At 47.6% G+C, this 25,968-nt stretch overlaps 1 protein-coding gene across 2 annotated transcripts in view; it reads right to left on the bottom strand.

Annotated features, from left to right (window-relative positions):
• Window positions 1-25,968, bottom strand: part of LOC129716019 (poly(U)-binding-splicing factor PUF60-like) — a 66,631-nt gene that overhangs the window by 1,766 nt on the left and 38,897 nt on the right. For both annotated transcript variants that reach the window (XM_055665896.1, XM_055665902.1), the window contains 5 exons: window positions 23,909-24,001; window positions 20,143-20,356; window positions 13,338-13,528; window positions 12,204-12,345; window positions 3,623-3,861 (listed from right to left, as the gene is read on the bottom strand). In XM_055665896.1, the coding sequence (XP_055521871.1) occupies window positions 3,623-3,861; window positions 12,204-12,345; window positions 13,338-13,528; window positions 20,143-20,356; window positions 23,909-24,001 (879 nt within the window). The remainder of the gene's footprint in view (window positions 1-3,622; window positions 3,862-12,203; window positions 12,346-13,337; window positions 13,529-20,142; window positions 20,357-23,908; window positions 24,002-25,968) is intronic.

The following is a 25,968-nucleotide window of genomic DNA, read 5'->3' as shown; positions in this document are numbered from 1 at the left end:
GGCGGTGTTGGTGTTGGTGGCCGCGGGAGGTTGGTAGTGTTGGTGGAGGTGGCCGCGGGATGTTTGCGGTGTTGGTGAAGGTGGCGGTGGCCGCGGGAGGTTGGTGGTGTTGGTGGCGGTGGCCGCGGGAGATTGGTGGTGTTGGTGGCGGTGGCCGCGGGAGGTTGGTGGTGTTGGTGGAGGTGGCCGCGGGGGGTTGGTGGTGTTGGTGGAGGTGGCGGTGGCCGCGGGAGGTTGGTGGTGTTGATGGCGGTGGTGTTGGTGGCGGTGGCCGCGGGACGTTTGCGGTGTTGGTGGAGGTGGCGGTGGCCGCGGGAGGTTGGTGGTGGAGGTGGCCGCGGGAAGTTGGTGGTGTTGGTGGAGGTAGTGTTGGTGGCGGTGGCCGCGGGAGGTTGGTGGGGTTGGTGGCGGTGGCCGCGGGACGTTTGCGGTGGTGGTGGAGGTGGTGTTGGTGGCGGTGGCCGCGGGACGTTTGCGGTGTTGGTGGAGGTGGCGGTGGCCGCGGGAGGTTGGTGGTGGAGGTGGCCGCGGAAGTTGGTGGTGTGTTGGAGGTAGTGTTGGTGGCGGTGGCCGCGGGAGGTTGGTGGTGTTGATGGGGGTGGTGTTGGTGGCGGTGGCCGCGGGAGGTTTGGGGTGGTGGTGGTGGTGGTGGTGTTGGTGGCGGTGGCCGCGGGACGTTTGCGGTGTTGGTGGAAGTGGTGGCGGTGGCCGCGGGACGGTTACGGTGGTGGTGGAGGTGGTGTTAGTGGCCGCGGGACGTTTGCGGTGTTGGTGGAAGTGGTGGCGGTGGCCGCGGGAGGTCGGCAGTGTTGGTGGAGGTGGTGTTGGTGGCCGCGGGATGTTTGCGGTGTTGGTGTTGGTGTCCGCGGGAGGTTGGCGGTGGCCGCGGGAGGTTGGTGGTGGTGTTGGTGGCCGCGGGACGTTTGCGGTGTTAACCATATAAATAACCATATAACAATTACAGCACGGAAACAGGCCATCTCGACCCTTCTAGTCCGTGCCGAACACGTATTCTCCCCATGTCCCATACACCTGCGCTCAGACCATAACCCTCCATTCCTTTCTCGTCCATATAAAAACGAACCTGCCTCCACCACCTTCACTGGAAGCTCATTCCACACAGCTACCACTCTCCGAGTAAAGAAGTTCCCCCTCATGTTACCCCTAAACTTCAGTCCCTTAATTCTCAAGTCATGTCCCCTTGTTTGAATCTTCCCTACTCTCAGTGGGAAAAGCTTATCCACGTCAACTCTGTCTATCCCTCTAATCATTTTAAAGACCTCTATCAAGTCCCCCCTTAACCTTCTGCGCTCCAAAGAATAAAGCCCTAACTTGTTTAACCTTTCTCTGTAACTTAGTTGCTGAAACCCAGGCAACATTCTAGTAAATCTCCTCTGTACTCTCTCTATTTTGTTGACATCCTTCCTATAATTAGGCGACCAAAATTGTACACCATACTCCAGAATTGGCCTCACCAATGCCTTGTACAATTTTAACATTACATCCCAACTTCTATACTCAATGCTCTGATTTATAAAGGCCAGCACACCAAAAGCTTTCTTTACCACCCTATCTACATGAGATTCTACTTTCAGGGAACTGTGCAGTAATTCCCAGATCCCTCTGTTCACCTGCACTCTTCAATTCCCTACCACCTTGGTGGAGGTGGCCGCGGGAGGTTGGCGGTGTTGGTGTTGGTGGAGGTGGCCGCGGGAGGTTGGTGGCGGTGGTGTTTGTGGAGGTGGCCGCGGGGAGGTTGGCGGTGTTGGTGGAGGTGGCCGCGGGAGGTTGGCGGTGTTGGTGGCCGCGGGACGTTTGAGGTGTTGGTGCAGGTGGCTGCGGGTGGTTGGGTTGTTGGTGTTGGTGGCCGCGGGACGTTTGAGGTGTTGGTGCAGGTGGCCGCGGGGGGTTGGCGGTGTTGGTGGAGGTGGCCGCGGGAGGTTGGCGGTGTTGGTGTGGTGGCCGCGGGAGGTTGGTGGTGTTGGTGGAGGTGGCCGCGGGAGGTTGCTGGTGTTGGTGGAGATGGCCGCGGGACGTTTGAGGTGTTGGTGCAGGTGGCTGCGGGTGGTTGGCGGTGTTGGTTTATAGTGTTGGTGGTGGCCGCGGGGTAGGTTGGCAGTGTTGGTGGAGGTGGCCGCGGGAGGTTGGCGGTGTGGTGGTGGCGGTGGCCGCGGGGAAGTTGGCGGTGGTGGTGGAGGCGGGAGGTGGTGGTGGTGGTGGTGTTGGAGGAGGGTTGGTGGTGGTGGCTGGAGGTGGCCGCGAGACGTTTGCGGTGTTGGTGGTGGCCGGTGGAGGTGGCCGCGGGAGGTATTGGTGGTGTTTGGTGGAGGTGGCCGCGGGAGGTTGGCGGTGTTGGTGGCCGCGGGAGGTTGCTGGTGTTGGTGGAGGTGGCCGCGGGAGGTTGCTGGTGTTGGTGGTGGGTGGGCGGCGGGAGGTTGGTTGGTGTTGTGGAGGTGGCCGCGGGAGGTTGGCGGTGTTGGAGGGCGGTGGTGTGGGTGGCGGTGGCCGCGAGACGTTTGCGGTGTTGGTGGTGGCGGTTGAGGTGGCCGCGGGAGGTTGGGTTTGGGGGGTGGGGAGTTTATAGTGTTGGTGGGAGGTTTGCGGTGGTAGTGGGCGGTTGTGTTGGTGGAGATGCTGCGGGAGGTTTGCGGTGTTGGTGGTGGCGGTTTGCGGTGTTGGCAATGGGATCGGTGGAGGTTTGGGGTGGTGGGGGGCGGTGGTGTTGGTGGAGGTTTGGGGTGGGGGTGGGTGGTGGTGTTGGTGGAGATGCTGCGGGAGGTTTGCGGTGTTGGTGGTGGCCGGTGGCGGTTAGCGGGGGTGGTGGGCGGTGGTGTTGGGGGAGGATTGGGGTGGTGGTGGGCGGTGGTGTTGGTGGAGGTTTGGGGTGGTGGTGGGCGGTGGTGTTGGTGGAGATGGCCACGGAAGGCCCTACAGCAGCCGGGCGGGGGCGTGAGTGAGAGGATGAGGCGCAGCCTGCGGCAGATGCATGGAGCCGCAGTGGAAAGAACCAATGGCATGGCGCTGGGCCAGGCGCACCCTACTGCACCCATCCAGTACCCCCACCACTTCCAGCCTTAAGACGTTGCACATTTCCTTGGTCCAAAATTGGACTTTTTGTTGATTTGGAAGTTGGTGTCGGAACATGGCAATTCTGCGTGCTGTTCCAGATCTTTAGTACACCTACAGCATGATTTGATTCAATAACGTACAAATCAAGCTTTACACTATGTATACATGAAATTTGGGAAAGGATGGGCCAGAATTCCACTGTTTCCAATTTCAAGATGCCATCACATCTCTCCTGGTAAATTTTGTCATCTTCCAAATCGAACAATTCAGATAGTATCTTGTACTCAACGTGCAAGGACAGTTTGTACACTCGTAAATTTAAACTTTGAAGTTCTCTCCAAGACTAATGTTTCCCAAAGTAAGGCAGTGTCCAGAACTGAGCAGCAAATCCAGCCAATGCCCAGTCCTGAGCTAAACTGTTAGCCACCTGACCCGCTGAGTTAGCCCAGCACTGTGCGTCTTTTAAGGATCTAATCAATGCCTTTTATAAAGTAGGCTTAATCCCCCTTTCTTCACATGCTAGCGTGCCTGAGATGACGGCACTGTTGCTTACCTCCTGCTTGCGAAGCAGCTTCTGCATCACCATGTGCCTGGCGTTGCTGCCTGAAATGCTCATGTGCTCCTGTTCGCTGAGCATCTCCAGACGCTCAGTATCCAGCAATTTTTCTTCATCTTCTTTCTTGACTTCTGCAGCGCCGCTAATTGCTGGAGGTATGGCAAGTACGGGGTTAACCACCCCCACCTGTGGGATGGTCACTGGCAATGACACGGTCGGACGCGCTGGAGTCACACCTGGGGGAGACAAGGTACCTCACTGTCAACACTTCACAGGCTAACAACACAAAAATTGCTGGTAGAGCTGCTGCCACTCGGTGCCAGAGAGTACGTTCAATCCTGGCTTCAGTTGCTGTCTGTGTGGAGTTTGCACATTCACCGTAACTAGGCCACTGAATCATCCAACCACAACCAGAGAGCAGTGCTGAACTACTATCTACCTCTTTGGTGATCCTTGGACTATCCGTGATCGGACATTGCTGGCTTTAACATGCACTAAACTTTATTTCCTTATCATGTATCTATACACTGTAAATGGCTCGATTGTAATTATGTATCGTCTTTCTGCTGACTGGATAACACGCAACAAAAACTTTTCACTGTACCCGTGACAATAAACTAAACTAACAACACATGGGTTTCCTCTGGGTGCTCAGGTTTCCTCCCACATCCCAAAGACGTGCTGCTTTGTAGGTTAATTGGCCCTCTGTAAATAGCCCCTGTATGTACGGAATGGATAAGAAAATGGGAAATGGTAGAACTAATGTGAACTGGTGATCGATGGATGGTGTGGACCCCGTTTGATGAAGTGCCTATTTCCAAGAAGTATCTCTAAACTAAATTCAGTTCTTCGAACTTTCAAATATTTATCTATTTCCACCTTATATAAGATCATACAGTCATGTGATAGAGTAGAATTAGGCCAATTGGCCTATCGTCTACACCATTCAATCAAGTTCACTCCACCATTCATCTCTCCCTAACCTCCTTCTTCTGCCTTCTCCCCACAACCAGTCACCCGTACCAATCAAAAAAATCATCTATCTGTGCCTTAAAAATATCCACTGACTTGGCCTCTACAGCTTTCTGTGGCAAAGAATTCCACCGATTCACCACTCTCTGACTAAAGAAATGTCTCATCTCCTTCCTAAAAGGACCGTTTAATTCTGAGGCTACGACCTCGAGTCCTACACTCCCCCACTAGTCGAAACATGCTCTCCACATCCACTCTATCTAAGCCTTTCACTATTCTGTATGTTTCCCCCTCATTCTTCAAAACTCCAGCGAGCACAGGCCCATTGCCGACAAACGCTCATCATATGTTAAACTAACTCATTCTGGGATCATTCTTGTAAACCTCCTCTGGACCCTCTCCAGAGCCAGCACATCCTTCCTCACATATGGTGCCCAAAATTGCTCACAATATTCCAAATGTGGCCTTACGTGCGCCTTAGCATGACATCCGTGTTTTTGTATTCTAGCCCTCTTGAAATAAATGCTAGCATTGCGTTTGCCTTCTGCAACCTCACCCTTTATTGATTTGACTTGCAAATTAACTATTTGGGAATCCTGCACCAGCACTTCCAAGTCCCTTTGCATCTCCGATATCTGGATTCTCGCCCCATTTAGAAAATAGTCTCCGCCTTTATTCCTACTACCAAAATGCATGACCCCACACTTTGCTACACTATATTCCATCTCTGCCCCACTCTCCCAACCTGTCCAAGTCCTTATGCAGAGTCCCTGCTTTCCCTACACTATCTGCCCCTCCATCTTTTTTCTTATTATCCACAAACTTGGCCACAAAACCTTCAATCCCTTCATCAAAATCATTAATATACAACGTGAAGAGTAGCGGCCCCAGCACTGAGCCATGCGGAACTCCGCCAGTCACTGGCGGCCAACCATAAAAAGCCCACTTTATTATCACTCTTTGTCTTCTGCCATCCAGCCAACCTGATATCCATGCTTGTACCTGCCCTTTCGATACGGTGGGCTCTCATCATCCTGAGCAGCCTCACGTGTGGCACCTTATCAAAGGCTTTTGAAAATCTAAGTAAACAACTTCTACTGACTCTCCTTTATCTGTCCTGCTATTTACTTCTTTAAAGAATTCCAGCAAATTTGTCAAGTAAGGCCTCCGCTTCACAAAACCATTCTGACTTCAGCCTATTTTATCGTGAACTTCTAAGTACTTCGTAACCTCATCCGTTATACTGGACTCTTACCAACCATCGAAGTTAGACTAACTGGCCATAGTTCCCACTATTCTGCTTTGCTCCCTTCTTGTGCTGCAGGATAATATTGGCAATTTTCCAATCATCTGGGACCTCTGTCTCTAGTGATTCTTGCAATACCACTGTCAATGCCTCCACAATCTCTAAAGCCACCTCCTTTAGAACTCTAGGGTGCAGTGACTTATCCACCTTCAGCCCTTCCAGCTTCCGAAGCATCTTCAAGATCAAGAGATACATTTAATTGTCATTTTCTCCTATCTTCTCCCTGGTAATAACCACTCCACTAACTTCCAACCCCTGACTCTCTTGGATTTGAGGTATATATCTTTTCAGATATAGATCCATTGATCCGACTCCACCAGTCAGGGGCAGTGTTCCAATTTTGCCTCCCTGAGAATAAAAGTCAATGCACATCAGTGAAATAGATTTGTAGAGTAGAGAAACAGGCCCTTCAGCCCATCTCATCCATGCTGATCAAGATGCCCACCTTTATTAATCCCATTGGCCTGGGATTGGCCCTTTACACTTTTCCTATCTATGTCCCAATCACGAGTTCTTTAGAAACAATATTATTTTTTTGTCTCTCCCACTAGTGGAAACATCTCAACAGCTACCCTGTCAAGCCCCCTGGGGATCATATATATTTGAAGGTCACCTTTCTTCTACCTTTCAAAGAATGCAGATCCAATCAGTGTCTCTTGAAAGGACAGCCCTCTAATTCCAGTAATTAGCCTGGTGAATATCCTTTGGATTGCCTCCTATGCTATTACCTTTCATTAGGTAAGGAAATCAAAACTGAGCAGTGTTCCAGATGTTCCAGATGTGACCTCACCAAAACCAAGTACACTGTAACACAACCTCCCTATTCTTTATCTTTAACCTCTTGGCAAATATAAAGCCACTCCACTATGAATAACCCTTGGTGAACCTGCCTGCTAATCTTGTCTGACTCATGCACTAAGGGCAGCACAGTGGTGCAGCAGGAGAGTCACTGCCTTACCCAGAGATCCAGGTTCCATCCTGACCACGGGTACTGCCTGTACAGAGTCTCTCCATGACGTGCATAAGTTGACCTCCATGTGCTCCAGTTTCCTCCCACATTCCAAAGAAGTACAGGTGTGTAGGTTAATTGGCTTCAATAAAATTGTCCCTATTGTGTGTAGGACAGTGTTAGTGTGTGGAGATCGTGGTCGGCGTGGACACAGTGTGCTGAAGGGCCTGTTTCCCTGCTACACCAGACAAGATTCTGCCTTTTAATTCTCCCTGCCAAAGTCCGTGACCTCTCACTTCCCCACATTGAATCCTTTGTTATGTTTTCACTCAATCATTCAACCTACCTATAATATAGTGTCACAGAGTGATACAGTGTGGAATCAGGCCCTTCGGCCCAACTTGCCCACACCGGCCAACAATGTCCCAGCGACACTAGTCCAACTTGACTGCGCTTGGTCCATATCCTTCCAAACTTGTCCTATCCATGTACCCGTCTAACTGTTTCTTAAATGATGGGATAGTCCCAGCCTCAACTACCTCCTCTGGCAGCTTGTTCCATACACTCACCACCCTTTGTGTGAAAAAGTTACCCCTCGGATTTCTATTAAATATTTTCCCCTTCACCTTGAACCTATGTCCTCTGTTCCTCGATCCCCCTACTCTGGACAAGACTCTGTGCATCTACCCGATCTATTCCTCTCATGATTTTGTACACCTCTATAAGATCACCCTTCATCTTCCTGCACTCCATGGAGACCCAGCCTAATCAACCTCTCCCTATAGCTCACACCCTCTAGTCCTGGCAACATCCTTGTAAACCTTTTTCTGAACCCTTTCAAGTTTAACAATATCGTTCCCATAACATGGTGTCCAAAACTGAACATAATATTCTAAATGCAGTTTCACCAACGTCTTATATAACTGCAACATGACCTCCCAACTTCTATACTCAATACTCTGACTGATGAAGGTCAAAGTGCTAAAAGCCTTTTTAACCACATTATCTACCTGCGACTCAACCTTCGAGGAACCATTCACCTGTACTCCCAGATTCCTCTTCTCTACAACACTACCATACACTGTGTAGGTTCTGCCCTTGTTCGACGTCCCAAAATGTAACACCTCATACTTTTCTGTATTAAATTCCATCAACTATTCCTACACCCACCTGTCCAATCAATCCAGATCCTGCTGCATTTGTTCACAACCATCTTCACTATCTGCAAAACCACTAACTTTTGTAACATCAGCAAACTTGCTAATCTTGCCCTGTATGTTCTCATCCAAATCATTGATGTAGATGACAAACAGTTACGGGCCCAACACCGAACCCTGATGCACACCACTAGTCACAGGCCTCCAGTCCAAGAAACAACGTTCCACCATCACCCTCCACTTCCTTCCATGGAGCCAATTTTCTATCCATTCAGCTACCTCTCCTTGGATCCCATGCGATCTAACCTTCCAGAGCAGCCTACCATGCGGAACCTTGTCGAACACCTTACTGAAGTCCATGTACACAACACCTACAGCTCTGCCCTCATCAACCTTTTTGGTCACGTCTTCAAAAAGATCAATCAGACTTGTGAGACACGACCTCCCACGTACAAAACCATGCTGACTATCTCTAATCAGCCCTAGCCCATCCAAATGCCTACATAACCTATCCCTCAGAATACTCTCCAGTAACCTCCCAACTACAGATGTTAAGCTCACCACCTATAGTTCCCAGCATTTTCCCTGCACCCCATCTTGAAACAAGGCACAACATTTGCCACCCTCCAGTCTTCCGGCACCTCTCCTGTATTTAAGGACGACACATAAACTTCAACCAGGGCTTCCGCAATTTCCACTCTAGCTTCTCGCAATGTCCTCGGATATATCTGATCACGCCCTGGAGATTTGTCTACCTTCAAGCATGGCAGTCCCTTCAGTACGTCTTCGACAGTGACCTTGACTGCTCTCAAGACTTCCAGTGACTGCTACAAATTCCTCCGTTCTATTGTCTTTCTCCTCAGTCTGAGCTGCTCCAGCATTTGTGTCTACCCGTCCTTGTACATCAGTCAGTGAAAGTAAGCATGCAGGTACAACAGGCAGTGAAGAAGATAATGGCATGTTGGCCTTCATAACGAGAGGAGTATAGGAGCAAAGAGCTCCTTCTGCAGTTGTACAGTGCCCTGGTGAGAATGCACGTGGAGTATTGTGTGCAGTGCAGTTTTGATCTTCTAATTTAAGGAAGGACATTCTTGCTATTGAGGGAATGCAGCGTAGGTTCACAAAGTTAATTCCCGGGACTGTCATATGATGAAAGAATGGAGAGACTGGGCTTGTATTCACTAGAATTTAGAAGGATGAGAGGGAATCTTATAGAAACATATACGGTGAATGCAGGAAATATGTTCCCGATGTTGGGGAGTCCAGAACCAGGGGCCGCAGTTTAAGAATAAGGGGTAGGCCATTTAAAACATATGAGGAAAAACTTTTTTACACAGAGTTGTGAATTTGTGGAATTTTCTGCCTCAGAAGGCAGTGGAGGCCGATTCACTGCATAAATTCAAAAGAGAGTTAGATAGAGCTCTTAGGGCTCGCGGAATCAAGCGGGTATGGGGAGAAGGCAGGAATGGGGTATTGATTGTAGATGATCAGCCATGATCACACTGAATGGCGGTGCTGGCTCGAAGAGCTGAATGGCCTACTCCTGCACCTATTGTCTATGTAAATACAGAGGAGAAATACTCATTTTGTACCTTGCCCCTCTCCTGTGGCTCCACGCAGAGGTGACCGCTTTGATTCCGTGTGTGTGTGTGTGTGTATATTTATTTGTTTGTGTGTGTTCACATCTATTTGTTCACAACCATCTTCACTATCTGCAAAACCACTAACTTTTGTAACATCAGCAAACTTGCTAATCTTGCCCTGTATGTTCTCATCCAAATCATTGATGTAGATGACAAACAGTTACGGGCCCAACACCGAACCCTGATGCACACCACTAGTCACAGGCCTCCAGTCCAAGAAGCAACCTTCCACCATCACCCTCCACTTCCTTCCATGGAGTCAATTTTCTATCCATTCAGCTATCTCTCCTTGGATCCCATGCGATCTAACCTTCCAGAGCAGCCTACCATGCGGAACCTTGTCGAACACCTTACTGAAGTCCATGAAACGACGCGCGAACTGGAAATTTATTACATATTCCTGTAGAGTTTTATCCCGTGGAATCCAAAATTGTCTTATCTGAAAAATTCATGCATTATTTCTTGAGTTATTTATGAAAATGTTCACAAATCTGAAATGTCTGAAAATAGAAACCCAGCGGCTCTGGCTGATGATGTCACAATGGCGCTGTGTGCTGTGTGCTGCGTCTGCGCTGCGAGTGACGCCCCCACTGTGAGCTGCTGCTGTCGTGCCCCCCCCCCCCCCCCCCCCCCCAGCTGCCCCTGACCCAAGCTGCCACCACCCCCCCACGAGCTGCTGGCCCGCTCCGCTCCTCCTCTTTCTCCCTCCCCCCCTCCTCTCACCCCCCTCCTCCTCTAACCCTCCTCTCTCCCCCTACCCCCCTCCCTCTCTCCCCTCCCCCTCTCCTACCCCATACCTCTCCCCGTCCCTTCCCCCCCCTCTCCCTCTCCCTCTGCCCCCGTCTCTCAGTCTCTGCACCTGTCGCTCTCTCCGCCCCTCTCTCTGCCCTCACTCTCTACTCTCTACCCCCCTTCCTCTCTAGACACGCCTGCGAGTTGGGGGCTATGCGTCAGTGGATATGGCGGGGATGGGGTAAAAGGAGCCAATGAATAATGTTCATATAATATCAAGGGGAGTGGTTAGTGTGTGTGTGGAGGGGTTAGTGTGTGTGTGACCCCACAACCCCCCCCCCCCCCCCCCCCCCCCAACCGCGCGTTGTGGTGACGGGACACAACGGGTCGAGTGTATTTACAAAATCTTTTGGGATTGTCCATAATGCTACCCGCCAGAGCTATCTCCTGGCCCCTTTTGCCTTTCTGATTTCCTTTTTTAAATTTACTCCTTAGTTCCCGAAACTCCTCCAGGGATGCACTTGATCCCAGCTGCCCATACCTGTCCTATGCATCCTTCTTGTTTTTGACTAATGTCTCAATTTCCCTCGTCAGCCAAGCTTCCTTACATTTACCTGCTTTGCTCTTCACTCTAATGAGGACGTACACATCCTGAGCTTTCTTCGGTACACTTTTAAAAACATCCCACTTGGCCGTTGTTCCTTTCCCCCCAAGATAACCTCCAGTCAACTTGAGTGAGACCTTCTCTCATACCCTCAACGTTGGCCTTACCCCAGTTGAGCATTTTAGCACGTGGACCCTCTCCGTCCCTATCCATAACTATCTTAGACTTAATCGAATTGTGGTCTCTGGTCCCAAAAGGCAAGTCCACACACACTTCATTAACTTGCCCGTCCCAATTTGGTCGTTCCCACAAAGGACAAAGGGATGGTCGTTCCAACAAAGGACAAAGGGATGGTCGTTCCCACAAAGGACATAGCACCCACATTTGCTCCTAGTTCTGGTTGGGGAATGAGACACTGCCATTGCAAGATAGGGCATTGCCTGATTGAGCATTTGAAATGCATGGGGGGTTGGTTTTGGAAGGAGTGGGTGAATTTGATAGAAAGGGGTCAGGCAACAGAAATGGCCTGTGGAGTGGTCTTTGCGGACAGTGTTACTACAGTCCACCACTGTCCACACAGTTACACCATCTATGGTGCCACAACAGCCCATGGCTTCATCGTTGTATCATCCAGGACAATCAACCTCAGTTGGTGAAGGCTGGTGTTTAGTGACCAGTTATGATGTGGGTCTGCAGTCACACATAGACCAGACCAGGTGTGGAGAGCCGAATAACAAGTTGATTGGTGAGCCAGAGAGTGGATGAGAAGCCAGTGGTTTTATGATTCACTTCCTAGGTGAGGTGGAATCAATGAGGCAAGTCCCTCGATACCCATACAGCAACATCACTGTTACAGAATAAATTGCAGATGCTGCTTTGATACAAAATGCTGGAGTAATTCAGCGTGACAGGCAGCATGTCTGGATAAAAGGAATGGGTGATATTTCGGGTTAAGAAGTGTCCGAAGAAGGGTCTCAACCAGAAATGTCACCCATTCCTTCTATCCAGAGATGCTGCCTATCGTGCTGAGTTACTCCAGCATTTTGTGGCGAACATTAATGTTACATTGCATTTGCCCATCTCTAGAATGGAGATACCAACAATTGGAGGGAGACTCCTTCTGCAGACTGGGCAACCAGTGCATGAATATTGCTATAACCTGCTTCCCGATCACCTTCCCCGGCTGCCTGCACTGTACCTCCATGCGTGACTGACCTGTTATGACACCTGGGGCCTGAGCTGCCATAACAGCTTGTGGCAACCCTCCCAGCGGTTGAGCAAGGGTAAGTGCTGGAGTAACCAGACCTGGCGCTGAGAGACCACTAACACCAAGCACTGCTGCTCCAGCCACAGCCTCCTGCAGGCAAGAAAGGAGACCAATATTAGGAGGACAAATTAACAGATATATACAGAAGCAGAAGGACAGTCTGCATAAAATACTGCTCAGTGTTATTATTAAGTGCCAAATTACAACACGAGTGTCAACATTGCAGTTACTGGAACGAGCTGTAGTTCAGCCGAAACAGTAACTGTCTTTGGTTGCACTATGGACTTCAGTTACCCAGTATTACTGATTATTGTATTATTTGATTATTATATATATATATCTGCATTTTATCATGTTTACGGGACTGTTAAGCTGCCGTAAGCATGAATTTCATTGTGCAGTCATCGGTACATATGACATTTAAACACTCGAGACTTGAACTGTCCAGGATTTCTCAGATTCCACCAATGAGTGAAACATTGACATCTCCCAGTCAGGAAAAGTGGCGGACCTTTAACCACCTTGTCCACTATCTTGCGCGCCTGGGGCAGTGGCATTTGTAACATTTAAGAGGCTTTTAGATAGGCACATGGATATCAGGAATGGAGGGGGTTTGGATTGCAAGCAGGCAATATTTATCTGGCATCATGGTCTGTCTCTGCAGGCATTGTGGGTCGAAGGGCCGGTTCCACTGCTGTACCAGTCTATGTTCTAAACGTATCAGGAAACAGCAGTCTGCTTAATCTCTTCCAATGTGACAAAGCTGCAATCTCAGGAATCAATCTGTTGAACGCTTGCTTCACTCTGCCTCATGAAACATTTATGAATCATAATCTGAAAGGTTCCTTCTGGCGTTTTTCCCCCATTTACAGGAACTCCAGTCTGTAAATACTCAACCAGGGAGCTTGTTGATCATCATTTGCAGGAGTGGCAACCTCTCGCACACCACAGGACAGTTGAAATCTCTGTCTGATCATTCCCCTTACACCTGGTTGAAACAGAGCAGGTTTGGTTGGGGGGGCCATGCTAACAGGTAGCTAGCCAGCTGACGGCAGCCTGCTGAGCCAGCAGCCTGCACCAACCTGAGCTGTGATCTTGGCTGTTGCTGCAGCAGCAGCAACCGCTGCGGCAGGAGGCAATCCACCAGGTGCGGCAGGCGTCATCAGCGGCATCGGAGGGGTCACCGCTTTCCCCACACGGAGGAACTGGCCACCGAGGTCGAAGAGATTCATGGAGGAAACGGCATCTTGCGAGGACTGGGCCTTCTCGTACTCTGCGTGGAGGCAATAGGTTCAGTGTTCGTGCACAATCAGGCCTCAGCACAACCTGGCAGCTGACATTGTGTAAAGCCCAACATCGCCACATTATTCCCACCGGCCCCTCGTGTCTACACCCCTCCCATCCACCCGCACGTCTCGATATCCCAATGACCAGCCACCGTGGCCCAATGCATGCTCCCCATCACTAGGGCAGGCCATCCCCAATGTCCCCCCTCCTTAAGGTATCCACCCCCTTTAACAACCGCTACCACCCTCCCCTGCACGTTCTCCACCACTGCAGCCCCCGAACCATTACCCCAGGCCCCTCCTCCAACACCATCCCATTCACTAAGAGCTAAAGTCCCCAATGGCCATCGCAAACCCCTCTCAGCCACCCCCTGCCCCACAGCTCCAGGGTGATTATACATCCACACAAAACATACGCCGGACTTGCTTACCTTCATGCCCACTTCTCGTCATTTCTCTTTCATTTCCACGCCTGGCCTCCACACCGTTCAGTGTGGTTCTGGAACTCAGACCAGGTTGTACCTGTTTGAGCTGTGGGATTCCTCACACATGCCTGGGTTGGCATAGACTTTTGACAGGGACCGTGTGTGCAAGCAGGAGAAAGCTCAACAGTGCCACGGAGCTGCTTTGTGCACCAGGACAATGGAGCCCAAACCAGGATCAGTAAAGGATCCCAAACAGAGTGATCACATGTTGCTCTCTCTCTGCCAGTCTGAATTGCAGCTGTTTGTCCCAGGGACGGTTCACGGTACCTTCAAACACTGAGGATCACAGCACCTTTGAACCTCCACCTGTGGACCACACTCTGATGGGCAGAGCATTGTCCACTGTTATTTTTAAATGGGTTGAATTGTACTGAGGCAGAATTTGCTAATTCAATTTCAGCTTGTTGTACTACTGCCACTTTGTCAGTAGTGGCGAGAATAAATATATTGCAGACAGATCATCACAATGGTACACCTACCTGATGGTGTATGAACCAGTTGCAGCAAACCTGCCATTACCAGAGAGTAAATGCAAGAAGGATATCCAGAAACAAGTTGCCCTTTCACCTCAGTGACCCAGTTCAAATTCAGCCCAAATAGCATGAAAAGTCAGCTTTGGTCAAAGACTCAACACTGTACTTTAAATTTGCAGTAATTGGACAATCTGCATTAGTCTAGCGCCGCAAAAGAACTCAGAAGTTAATTCATCAAGGGCCAAGCAAATATCACCAACAATCTTTCCACATTCACGCTAGGGCCATGAAAGCAACACCTCTACTTCCTTAGAAAACGGAGGAAATTCAGCATCACCAACTTCCAGATGTACCGTAGAAAGCATCTTATCCGGATGCATCCGCTTGGATTGATAACCCAATACATTACAGAGTCGCAGCCCGGTCTATCACACACACCAGGCTCCCCATCATCCACACCATCTACACTTCACACTGCTTCGGGAAAGCAGCCAACATAATCAAGGACCACTCACACCCTGGTCATTCCCACCTCCACTCTCCCGTCAGGCAGAAGATACAGAAACATGAAAGCAAGTACCACTAGAATCAGGAACAGCTTCTTCCCTGTTGTTATCAGGCTACTGAATGGACTTCACATATACCGTGGACGAATTTCCAATTTGCCATCTACCTCATGGCAGCCGTTGCATTTTAAAATCTGCACTTGGTATTGGTATATACATTTTCTCTGTAACTGTAACACTATATTCCAACGCAATTGTCCTGTTTAGCACGAGTGACTACATGGATAGGACAGGTTTGGAGGGAAATGGACCAAACACGGGCAAGTTGGGCCAAAGGGCCGGTTTCCACGCTAATGATGAACCAACCCAATTGTTTGCTTTTCAATATAGTCACACTAAACTGGCAGATACCTGGCATTACCTGATGGGCCAAATGTTCACTCTCTTATCTATAATAATACAAAACTCCAAGTAAAACATACAACTAAGATGATGCTCAAGCAAAAGCAAGGTTTTGAGCAGGAAGGACTTCCAAAGAGAAGATTAACCAGAGACAATCACAGATCACCAACATACCACATTCCCAGGCTCTTGGCTATGGTTAAACCATAGGTCACAACTGTAGATAGACTTAAAATGCTTGACAACTCTGGAGAGAAGGAACGGGTGACGTTTTGGATCGAGGCCCTTCATCAGACTTCAGGTTTCGACCCGAAACATCATCCATTCCTTCTCTCCAGACATGCTGCATGTCCCACTGAGTTACTCCAGCATTTTCCATCTATCTTCGGTTTAAACCGGCATCTGTAGTTCCTTCCTACAATGTTGACAACTGTCCTGTGTTCTAAGAAGGGATTCCACACCCTCAGGACTGTCCACTAACACCAACAGCTAATTCCTTCCTGGACACTTTCGCCAAGCTCTCAACTGTAGCTCATCTCCAAAACTCTGGTTCTCTTCACCCATCAGTCTGTGCTCATCACAGCAAAACTTGGAACCTGCAAGCAAATTTGTACTGATTTCTAATTTAGTGGAGAGAAGGAGATGCTGGTGATCCTCCAAGCCCAATACTTGCAGAGGTCAGATTGTGAGGCTAGTTTGTGTAAAACAGAGATCACCATAGCAGGTCTTGCCCCACTTTCTCACCTTTCCTCAACCTTCTGTACCTTGCTCACTCCTTTGCTCCTCTGCACAGATTTGTTGTTTCTTTGAATCCCCATCCGAAGTTCCACCTTACTGCAAGAGGTTCCTATGCATCCCATACTCTCTCAGAGACACTTTGTGAAGCAGGCTTTGCATTCATTTCAGCAACATTTAGCCACACCTACCCCTGCAGCGCCATTCAATCATGGCTGATCTATCTGTCCCTCCTAACCCCATTCTCCTGCCTTCTCCCCATAACCTCTGACACACGTACTAATGAAAAATCTATCTATCTCTGCCTTAAAAATATCAAATGACTTGGCCTCCACAGCCTTCGGTGGCAAAGAATTCCAGATTCACCGCCTTCCGACTAAAGACATTTCTCTTCATATCCTTCCTAATTCGGAGGCTATGAACTCTAGTCCTAGACTCTCCCACTAGTGGAAACATCCTCTCCACATCTACTCTATCCAAGCCTTTCACTACTCTGGATATTTCAATCGGGTCCCCCCTCATTCTTCTAAACTCAAGTGAGTACAGGCCCAGTGCCGACAAAAGCTCATCATAAGTTAACCTACTCATTCCTGGGATCATTCTTGTAAACCTCCTCTGGACCCTCTCCATAGTCAGCACATCCTTCCTCAGATATGGTCCCCAAAATTGCTCACAATATTCCAAATGTGACCTTACTACCACAATGCATGACTCCACACTTTGCTACACTATGTTCCATCTGCTACTTCTCTGCCCACTCTCCCAACCTGTCCAAGTCCTTCTGCGGAATGGCTGCTTTCTCCAGACTACTTGCCCTTCCACCTATCTTTGTATCATCCGCAAACTTTACCACGAAACCTTCAATCCCCTCGTCCAAATCATTAATATACAACGTGTAGAGTAACGGCCTCAGCGCCCAACCCCTACGGACCTCTCAAGGCTAAGAGTTTTGGGTGTGAGGGAATGGAAGTGGGTGAAATAGCACAACACTGTAGTCATCTACAGAGCCTCTAATGAAAGCAATCCAATGTACTGGACCCCGGAAGCAATGTGCCATGATAAACAATGCCTACATTTCTTCCATAGCAAGTGTTTGAGTCAGAGGACATTGCAGGTAACAACCAATCTGAAACTATTGATGGAATGTGCCATGCAGGAAGGCCAGATACTTGAAGCAGTAAGCCATGATGCCCAGTTAATATGCAGTCTGATGCCATATTCAGAGGTCGTTGGCCATCACCAATATATTCTCAATCGTTACCGCACAGGAGATCATTTGGACTGTTAACAGTCCCAATTCTATGCAAATGCTACCCAGTAAGTACAACAAACCTACCGACTCCCTACAGTCCTGTGAATACTTTCCTTTCAAGTCCCTTAAACACCACAATTCAATTTGCTCCCATCAGAACACTGTGTAGTCCGTTTCAGATCCAAATCACTCATCTTGTCACTGCCGACATTCACCATCATCCATTCTTGACTTTGCCAAGGGGAATGATTTCTATTCCTCCTTACCACCATGGGGTATCCCCAGCTGCTTCAATCTATTCACAGAATTACAGACCATCACCCATAGAGCCATTTTAGCAAATCTCTTCTGTATACACCAAAATGCCTTCATCTCTTACTTAATATATGGCACCCAGGAATGAGCACAATATTTCAGTTGAGGCTAAACTAGTGTTTTGTGAAAGTTTATCACAACATTGTTGCTCTTGTCAGAGAAATACAGCATGGAAACAAGCCCTTCGTCTGAAGAGTCTCGACCCAAAACGCCACCTATTCCTTCTCTCCAGAGATGCTGCTAATTACTCCAGCATTTTGTGTCCATCTTTGGTTTAAAGCAGCATCTGCAGTTCCTTCATACACCCTTCGCCCCAACTCGTCCATACTGATCGAGATACCTATCCAAGCTAGTCCTATTTGGCCATGCTAGACCAATCTCGCTAAACCCTTCCTTTGCATGTACCTGTACAAATGCCTTTTATATATTTCAAATGTACTTGCTTCAACTACTTCCTCCGGTTCCATCAATTTTTTTCCTTGTCACCTTAAACCTACGCTTTCTGGTCATTGACAGCACGAGCTGGGCAAGCAGTAAAATTAGTCACACATCGCAAATAGGGTTTCACCTTGATGTGCATCCAAGGGATTTATGATTAGTTTACATTGGATGTTCCCAAGCATGGCACAAATATTTTCAACTCTACTGACACTCAAAGCCATTTCATAGGACCAATACCAGATGAGAGAAGTGTTATTTTGCTTACGCTCATCTCCACATGCCTGGATTCCCCACTTCCAGCTTCACTTCACTGCAAGATTTCTGTGCCAAAGAATACTCATGTTGAATTACAGAACACAAAAAACTTCCAACGACTGCTGACCATACCTGAAAATATTAAATGACCTATAAAATCCAACATGTTACATGGAATATATCAGCTGGGTAGACTGGACTGTTCTCAATTACAAAACATCCATGCTTCAACTAAAAACAAACCGAGTACAATTCAGAAGAAATAATTGTCATTAAGTACCAGGACAACATGGAGATGGCTTGATTATTATAACAACCCTGTCCCCATTCTCGCCCCCCACCCAACCCAAAACATCAAGATCAGATATGTTGAAGCACAATTGCTACAGTTGTAAAACATCTCACCCGTTGATAGAATAGAAGGCATCCTCATACCCCTATCAATCAGTCACATTGCCAATCTAAATCTGCGTCAGCCAACGGCACAGAGCTGTTGCCTACTCACTGCACACACAATACAAAGCATTCCTTCAATGGATCACCTGCCTGGCAGCTCCATGCTGCAGTTGGCACAGCCATCCAGCAACTCTCAAGCACAGCAATGAGATAAAGTGCCCACTTCTCCAATATATTATCATGCTAGGCCACAAATCCTTTCAGCTTTCTGGCTGTGTTTTTGCCACTAAATTGATACTGATAATGTTAACTGAAGGAAATATTGTGGACCACCTAGTTTGTCAACTAGAAACTGGAGTTTACAAGAATAGTTGAGTAATCACAACAATCAGTTCATCTACAACTGCCCCAGACAGGTGAGAAAACCCACTAGCTGCGAAAAGCTTGGGAAGAAGTCGCCTCTGGTTCTGTATTCTCAGTTTCAAGATAGCCACAAAGATGCAGCATTCAGACTGAACATACAGCACATATCCACCAGTAGCTAGTGATGGCGAATACATTATGTCACGGTCAAACAGGAATGCCCAACAGCAGTTTCTTGTAGATAAAGGGTTGCTTACATGTAGTGGCCAGCACAAATGAAGAGTCCCGACTCGAGAAATTCCAGATAACAACGCTGGCGCAAGTCTTGGATAAGTCACGACGAAAACCTGAATGTTAAAAATGCAGCATCCTCGCAACTGTGGCTGTGCCCAGGGCACAGAAGTGACCTATATCGACAAGTGAGCTTGCCAGCCTACATGCAGATATCTATACTTTAAGCAGCATCCAACTAATAGGAAAGAGGGGATGAATACCTCCCCCACTGTTCCTAGTTCTGGTATTAGCATTGGTTGAGATGAAATGCACGGCTTGTCCTCTGTGGTTCTAACCACGAGCCTTCTCTTCCAGTCATTCCCACTCCATCAGGACAACTCTTCCAATTCTGGTGTACTGTCCTGATGGCCTTTCAACACTGAGTGAGTGGCAGTCTGGTTCAACTTAGGAGTAGCTTGGTGCTTTAGAGTGGGAGAAAACAAGACAGGAGGAAAAAAAAAATCAAACAGCAAAAGGAAATGAGATGAGCGTTGAAACTTGTAATTGAGGACTTAGAACTAGAGAGCTGTCCTTCACACCATCTACTTAGGCTGCAAACATTGCCACGTCCCTGAGGTGAAAGGTCACTACTCTGAGCAACTCCACTTTAGAAAAATGCTAGGCCTTGTATTTAATGTTGTAAATGTGTGTTCCTTTCTTTCTCCACAATACCGTCAAGAAACCATTTACCAACAGAACACTCACCAATGAATCCATATCCTTTGTGCTTCCCCGTTGTGGGGTCTCGGGCCAAGGTGCAGGATTTAATCTTTCCAAAGGCCTCGAACACACTTTTAATGTCATCATCCGACAGATCCGGGTGAACGGACGCGACATAAATTCTGTTAAACGCCCTGGCTTCCTCTGCAAGCTGGTCTATGATTGGTTGAGCTTGTCCTATGTTACTCGGTCTGCCAACCTGTAACAAAAGAAACCCCCGCCAATTACAGACCAAGCTAGAAATTAATACGAACCATGCCACTTCTCCTGAAAAACACAGGCTAAGAATTGAGATGCCACCTGGAATCTTCCCGGGACATTGGAAGTAACCCAGAAACATTGGCAAAAGGTGCCCATTAACAATGGGATTGAGTGTGTCGCAGAGCCTGCTTCCATTGGGAAGAGACTTGTTTCCAAACTTCATTCATTTTTCTACAGACCACTCATTAAGAACACTGGAGTCCAGTGCACAAAAAAAGCCTTAGTGTTTTCCAGGAGAGTATGTAGCATGCTGGCACATCTAATTAAAGGGAAACTACACCTCATTTAAAAAACAGTAAATTTCCTGCTCCCACGCACATTCCCCTGTCAAGTGCTCCGAGTCACACGTTGTGGTGCTGCGGAGAAATCCACCCTGTAACCTCGCGTTCGTTCACCACCAGGAAAGGGCAGGTACAAGGAGAGAGGGAGGTGGGAAGAGTTTAGCGGCCCACGCACCTTCCTATGGTGTGTTCTGGGTAGAATGACATCACTGCAGCTGCACTGTACAAAACCTTCCACAGAAATTGATCATGGGTGGATGATTTGTACAGGGCAGCTACAGAACAAGCAGACCAGAGTGATGTCACCCTATCCAGAACACACCGTAGACAGGAGCAGGAACAGCGACCCCAGGCAGTGGGAGAAAATGCAACGTCACAAGCTGGATTTCTCCCCAACACAGCAGCATACGACTCGAAACAATTGGCAGAGGATTGCACCTGACAGCAAGCTGTTGAAACTTACCACTTTTCAAATGGGCTGAAGGCCCCTTTAACAGATACCAAACACAAGTTGACATCTGTGTGTGTGTTTACTGCGAGAGCCCTGACTTATCCCTCCAGCCAATTGCACAACACAAAAGTGTGACTCTGTGAATCAGACCCCAAGCACAACCTGCTGCAGACACAGGACAGAGCCATCGCAGTAAACATCGTGGTGGGTGGAAAGAAGAGATCAGAGACTGGTTTCACAACTTGTGCATTTATTGTTCAGACGCTGAATTAAAGCCAACTGCTCGTAGGTGGGTAACTAAACCAACGCAAATTCCTCTTCAGTTGATGAGAAACGTCCAACGTAGGATGCACAGGGGAAAAGAGAAGGAAGTGGCTTTGTATCCACACGGAACTACTTATGCTAGGTCTGCAGCATGAAACAAGAAACAAAGTGCAGGCTAGCAAGAGTTCCAAATAACATCTTCTTGCCAAGATCCGGGGTCCGGGGTCCGACTCCAAGTACAAAGCTGCCATTCATTACAAGAAAGAAACGGACCCTGAATTGTGACTCAGGCCAGAAACAAGCAGCAGAACATGATGCGCACATCGGGGTGTGCAGATGGCACAGCGAACAAGCAGCAAGGAACAGGACAGAATGTGGATGTCCACAAGACCGCTGTTGTGCCTGGCCTATAATCAAGGGTCCAGAAAGAGTCTGTCGTTCCGGACCGTCACGGTCCATCAGTCATTTCCATGTTTAATCTTCAATTACTCATACAGCACATCTTCAGCGCGATTGAAAGCATGGCCAAGCATTCTCAAGTGAACACAGCACCTACACATTTTACTGCAGGTAATTAAGTCAAACCCACTACAGTAGCTGCTCAAAGCTCCCTGATGTACTCCACACAAAGGCAAGAGCAGAACCAGCTGCCAACAGGACAAGCCAAGGATAGACGCTACGTACTTCACAAGAACAAAAGTCCACTCCAATGACCTGCAATTGCTTTTCATTAAAATATCACTTCAAAAATATTTATTGCAGAGGAAAGTTAGGTAAAATTCATGATCCCGCCCTGCCTGCCCCCAATCCCAGGCTGTTTCCCGGAGATGTAGTCGCTTAGAATGCCGTGTGCTCCTGGCTGCGACACCTTAATGCTGGAATTTACAGTTGCTGCTTCTTCTGAACATAAAGGCTGCTGGACCGGCGAGGAGGGCACTCTGCAGCCGAATCCTGCTCTACATAAAATCTTGGAGGAGACACAAAGAAGAGAGGCAGTTTCTAATCACATAATAGGCACTGTTACGGCAGCATTCATAACGTCAGCAAAATCCTAGACCTTAAACATGGGCATAAAAAAGTCTGATTGAAAAATGGTTGGAGGAACTGACATTAAACTTGGGATCCATTGTAAAACCACCTGGAAGTCTTATCTTGTCCACCCACATCATCTGTGCCTGTGGAGAGGTCACACTATCGCTGCAAGCTCCCATGCTCACACCTCCATCTATCTGCCACTTACCAATGCTTTTCCACAAGACCAATCAGGAAACTAAATGTATTTTCCAATAACCTTCCCTGCCCCAGGCCTTAACATCTCTCACTATTACAACTGCTGCTCGACCCACTGAGATCTTTCAGCACTTTATTTTAGCTCAGGACTACAGAATCTGCAGTCTCATGTCTTGGCTCTTAACATCTATTTCATCTGCTCTCTCCTCATCTCACACTATTTCTATAGGCTGTACAAGATGCTCATTCCTTCTAGGATTGCCACCGTTACCACATTGACTTTAAATCACAGGCCTTCAGCACTGAACTTCAATCACTTGAACCCACTATCTGGATCTCACTACTCCGAAACCATCATATCTCGGCAAGACTCGCTTTCTACAACGGCATAATTTCAATTAGTCTTTAGCCTTTATGACAGATATAGGCAGGCTAATAGCTCCATTCCATGGCCTACTCTTGCACACTACCCAAAGCTTGTTTTAAAAACTTGCCATAAGTAGGCTGCATCTAGCTCCCCTACAGAAGTCTACTCAAACCACACTAAACGCCCTCTTACATTCCAAGGCTAATGTTCCATGGGCATTAGCACATCAGTTCCTCCATTAATACCAAACCAATTGTAGCCAGTTTTTGGCATCCCATAAGCTATGCCTATGTTTACTTACCAGTTTTGTTGGGATGGTTAACAAATGAGCACAGTGACCAGTGCTTCATTCTGTAGGTTTCATAGCTACAGTTGCTCATATGTAGAAGCATAGGATTTATCAATTGTACAGGCATGCATTAATCTACATTAGCATGCCCGTGACAAATCTTAACAAATTAATCTAGACCATCTTGGCCTACCATATTTAAAACAAGCAGAAATCTATTGGAAGTCTATTGTAATGGGAAAATTGCAAAATCATATGGTCCCCCAAATTCTTGCTGGGATGTTTTGTGAGGATGGGGCGATGGGTGTGTAGTGGTCATCCAATTAACATGAATTAGCACTTGACCACCATCATGTTGCAGAGGAAGTGATGACTGCCTACGTCGCTGCTGACTGGATGACAATGAAATGAGGCTTTACATTTCTGTTATTACCAAACTGCCATACAACCATCAATCTAACTACCACTATCTATTATCACCAGCTATATCCACTTCAATGCCTTATTCCTTTATCAGACCACAGTGCACTTCACTTTCATGCAGTTGAAAGCAGCTTGGTCTGCTTGCGGTCATAGAGCCTACACATTAAAGTGCTAAAGTCACTTACCTTGATGTTTCTGCCTCCCAGCATCACCGAGTTCATCTGCTCAAGAGCAAGCTGTGCTGCCTCTGGAACTTCGTACTCCACAAAAGCAAACCCCTACAAGCAAAAGGAAGGGCCTCACTTTCTATTCTGCAACAGGAGAGTGCAAGCTCTGGTGCTAGTTGACCATCACTAGCCCCAGTCATCGTGCACACACAGAAACAACTTCACAACCACCATCTAATTAACCTGTACAGCCTAATAATCTAATTCGGTATTTCTTGTCCAAGTTTGTTTCTAAGGTAACCGACATTCAGAGAGCTACCATCACACCAGAACATACATACCTACCGAAGAATCAGAAAGGACCTGGGTCTACTGCAGCTCTGCCACAGAAACACCACAGTTCCCACATCCACTATTTCTTGAAGAATTCCAAGATCATTTGTCACCCACCTCTACTTCAACAATCAGAGGGAGGTCAGCCAGCCTGATCTTGCCTCACCAAGTCACTTTAAACACCTCATCCAGATCACCCCAAAAGGACAAAGGCAGGGAACTACAGTGCCCACCATAATGTTTGGGACAAAGACCCATCATTTATTGTATTTGTTTAAGAAGAAACTGCAGATGCGGGAAAATCGAAGGTACACAAAAATGCTGGAGAAACTCAGTGGGTGCAGCAGCATCTATGGAGCGAAGGAAATAGGCAACGTTTCGGGCCGAAACCCTTCTTCAGATTGTATTTGCATCTGCACTCCACAATTTGAGATTTGTAATCGAAAAAAATCACATGTGGTTGAAGTGCACATTGTCAGATTTTATTAAAGGGTATTTTTATACATTTTGGTTTCACCATGTAGAAATTACAGCTGTGTTTATACGTCGTCCTACCATTTCAGAATACCATAATGTTTGGGAACACATGGCTTCACAGGTATTTGTAATTGCTTAGGTGTGTTTAAATGCTTTCTTAATGCAGGTGTAAGAGAGCTCTCAGCACCTAGTCTTCCCTCCAGTCTTTCCATCACCATTGGAAACTTTTATTGCTGTTTAGCAACATGAGGACCAAAGTTTTGCCAATGAAAGTCAAAGAAGCCACTTTGAGACTGAGAAACAAGAATACAATTGGAATATTATTAAGACCAAAGAGAGCACTGGTAAGCTTACTAATCGCAAAGGGACTGGCAGGCCAAGGAAGACCTCCACAGCTGATGACAGAAGAATTATCTCTATAATAAAGAAAAATCCCCAAACACCTATCCGTCAGATCAGAAACACTCTTCAGGAGTCAGATGTGGATTTGTCAATGACCACTGTCCGCAGATGACTCCATGAACAGAAATACTGAAGCTACACTGCAAGATGCAAACCACTGGTTAGCCGCAAAAATAGGATCCCAGGTTACAGTTTGCCGAGAAATACTTAAAAGGACAACTACAGTTCTGGAAAAAGGTCCTGTGGACAGATGAGACAAAGATTAATTTATATCAAGTGATGGCAAGAGCAAAGTATGGAGGAGAGAAGGAACTGCCCAAGATCCAAAGCATATCACTTCATCTGTGAAACACAGTGGTGGGGGTGGGCATGTATGGCTGCTGAAGGTACTGGCTCACTTATCTTCATTGATGATACAACTGCCGATGGTAGTATGAATTCTGAAGTGTATAGACACATCCTATCTGCTTAAGTTTAAACAAATGCCTCTAAACTCATTGGCCAGCAGTTCATTCTACAGCAAGACAATGTTCCCAAACATACTGCTAAAGCAACAAAGGATTTTTTCCAAAGCTAAAAAATGGTCAATTCTTGAGTGGCCAAGTCAATCACCCGATCTGAACCCCATTGAGCATGTCTTTTATATGCTGAAGAGAAAACTGAAGGGGACTAGCCCCCCAAAAAAGTATAAGCTAAAGATGGTTGCAATGCAGGCCTGGCAGAGCATCACCAAAGAAGACACCTAGCAACTGGTGATGTCCATGAATTGCAGACTTCAAGCAGTCATTGCATGCAAAGGAAATGCAACAAAATACTAAACCGGACTACTTTCATTTTCATGACATTGCTGTGTCCCAAACGTTATG

Source organism: Leucoraja erinacea, chromosome 2 (genome assembly GCF_028641065.1).
Source record: "Leucoraja erinacea ecotype New England chromosome 2, Leri_hhj_1, whole genome shotgun sequence".
Taxonomy (NCBI): Eukaryota; Metazoa; Chordata; class Chondrichthyes; order Rajiformes; family Rajidae; genus Leucoraja; species Leucoraja erinaceus.
This window is presented reverse-complemented; position numbering and strand designations above follow the sequence as displayed.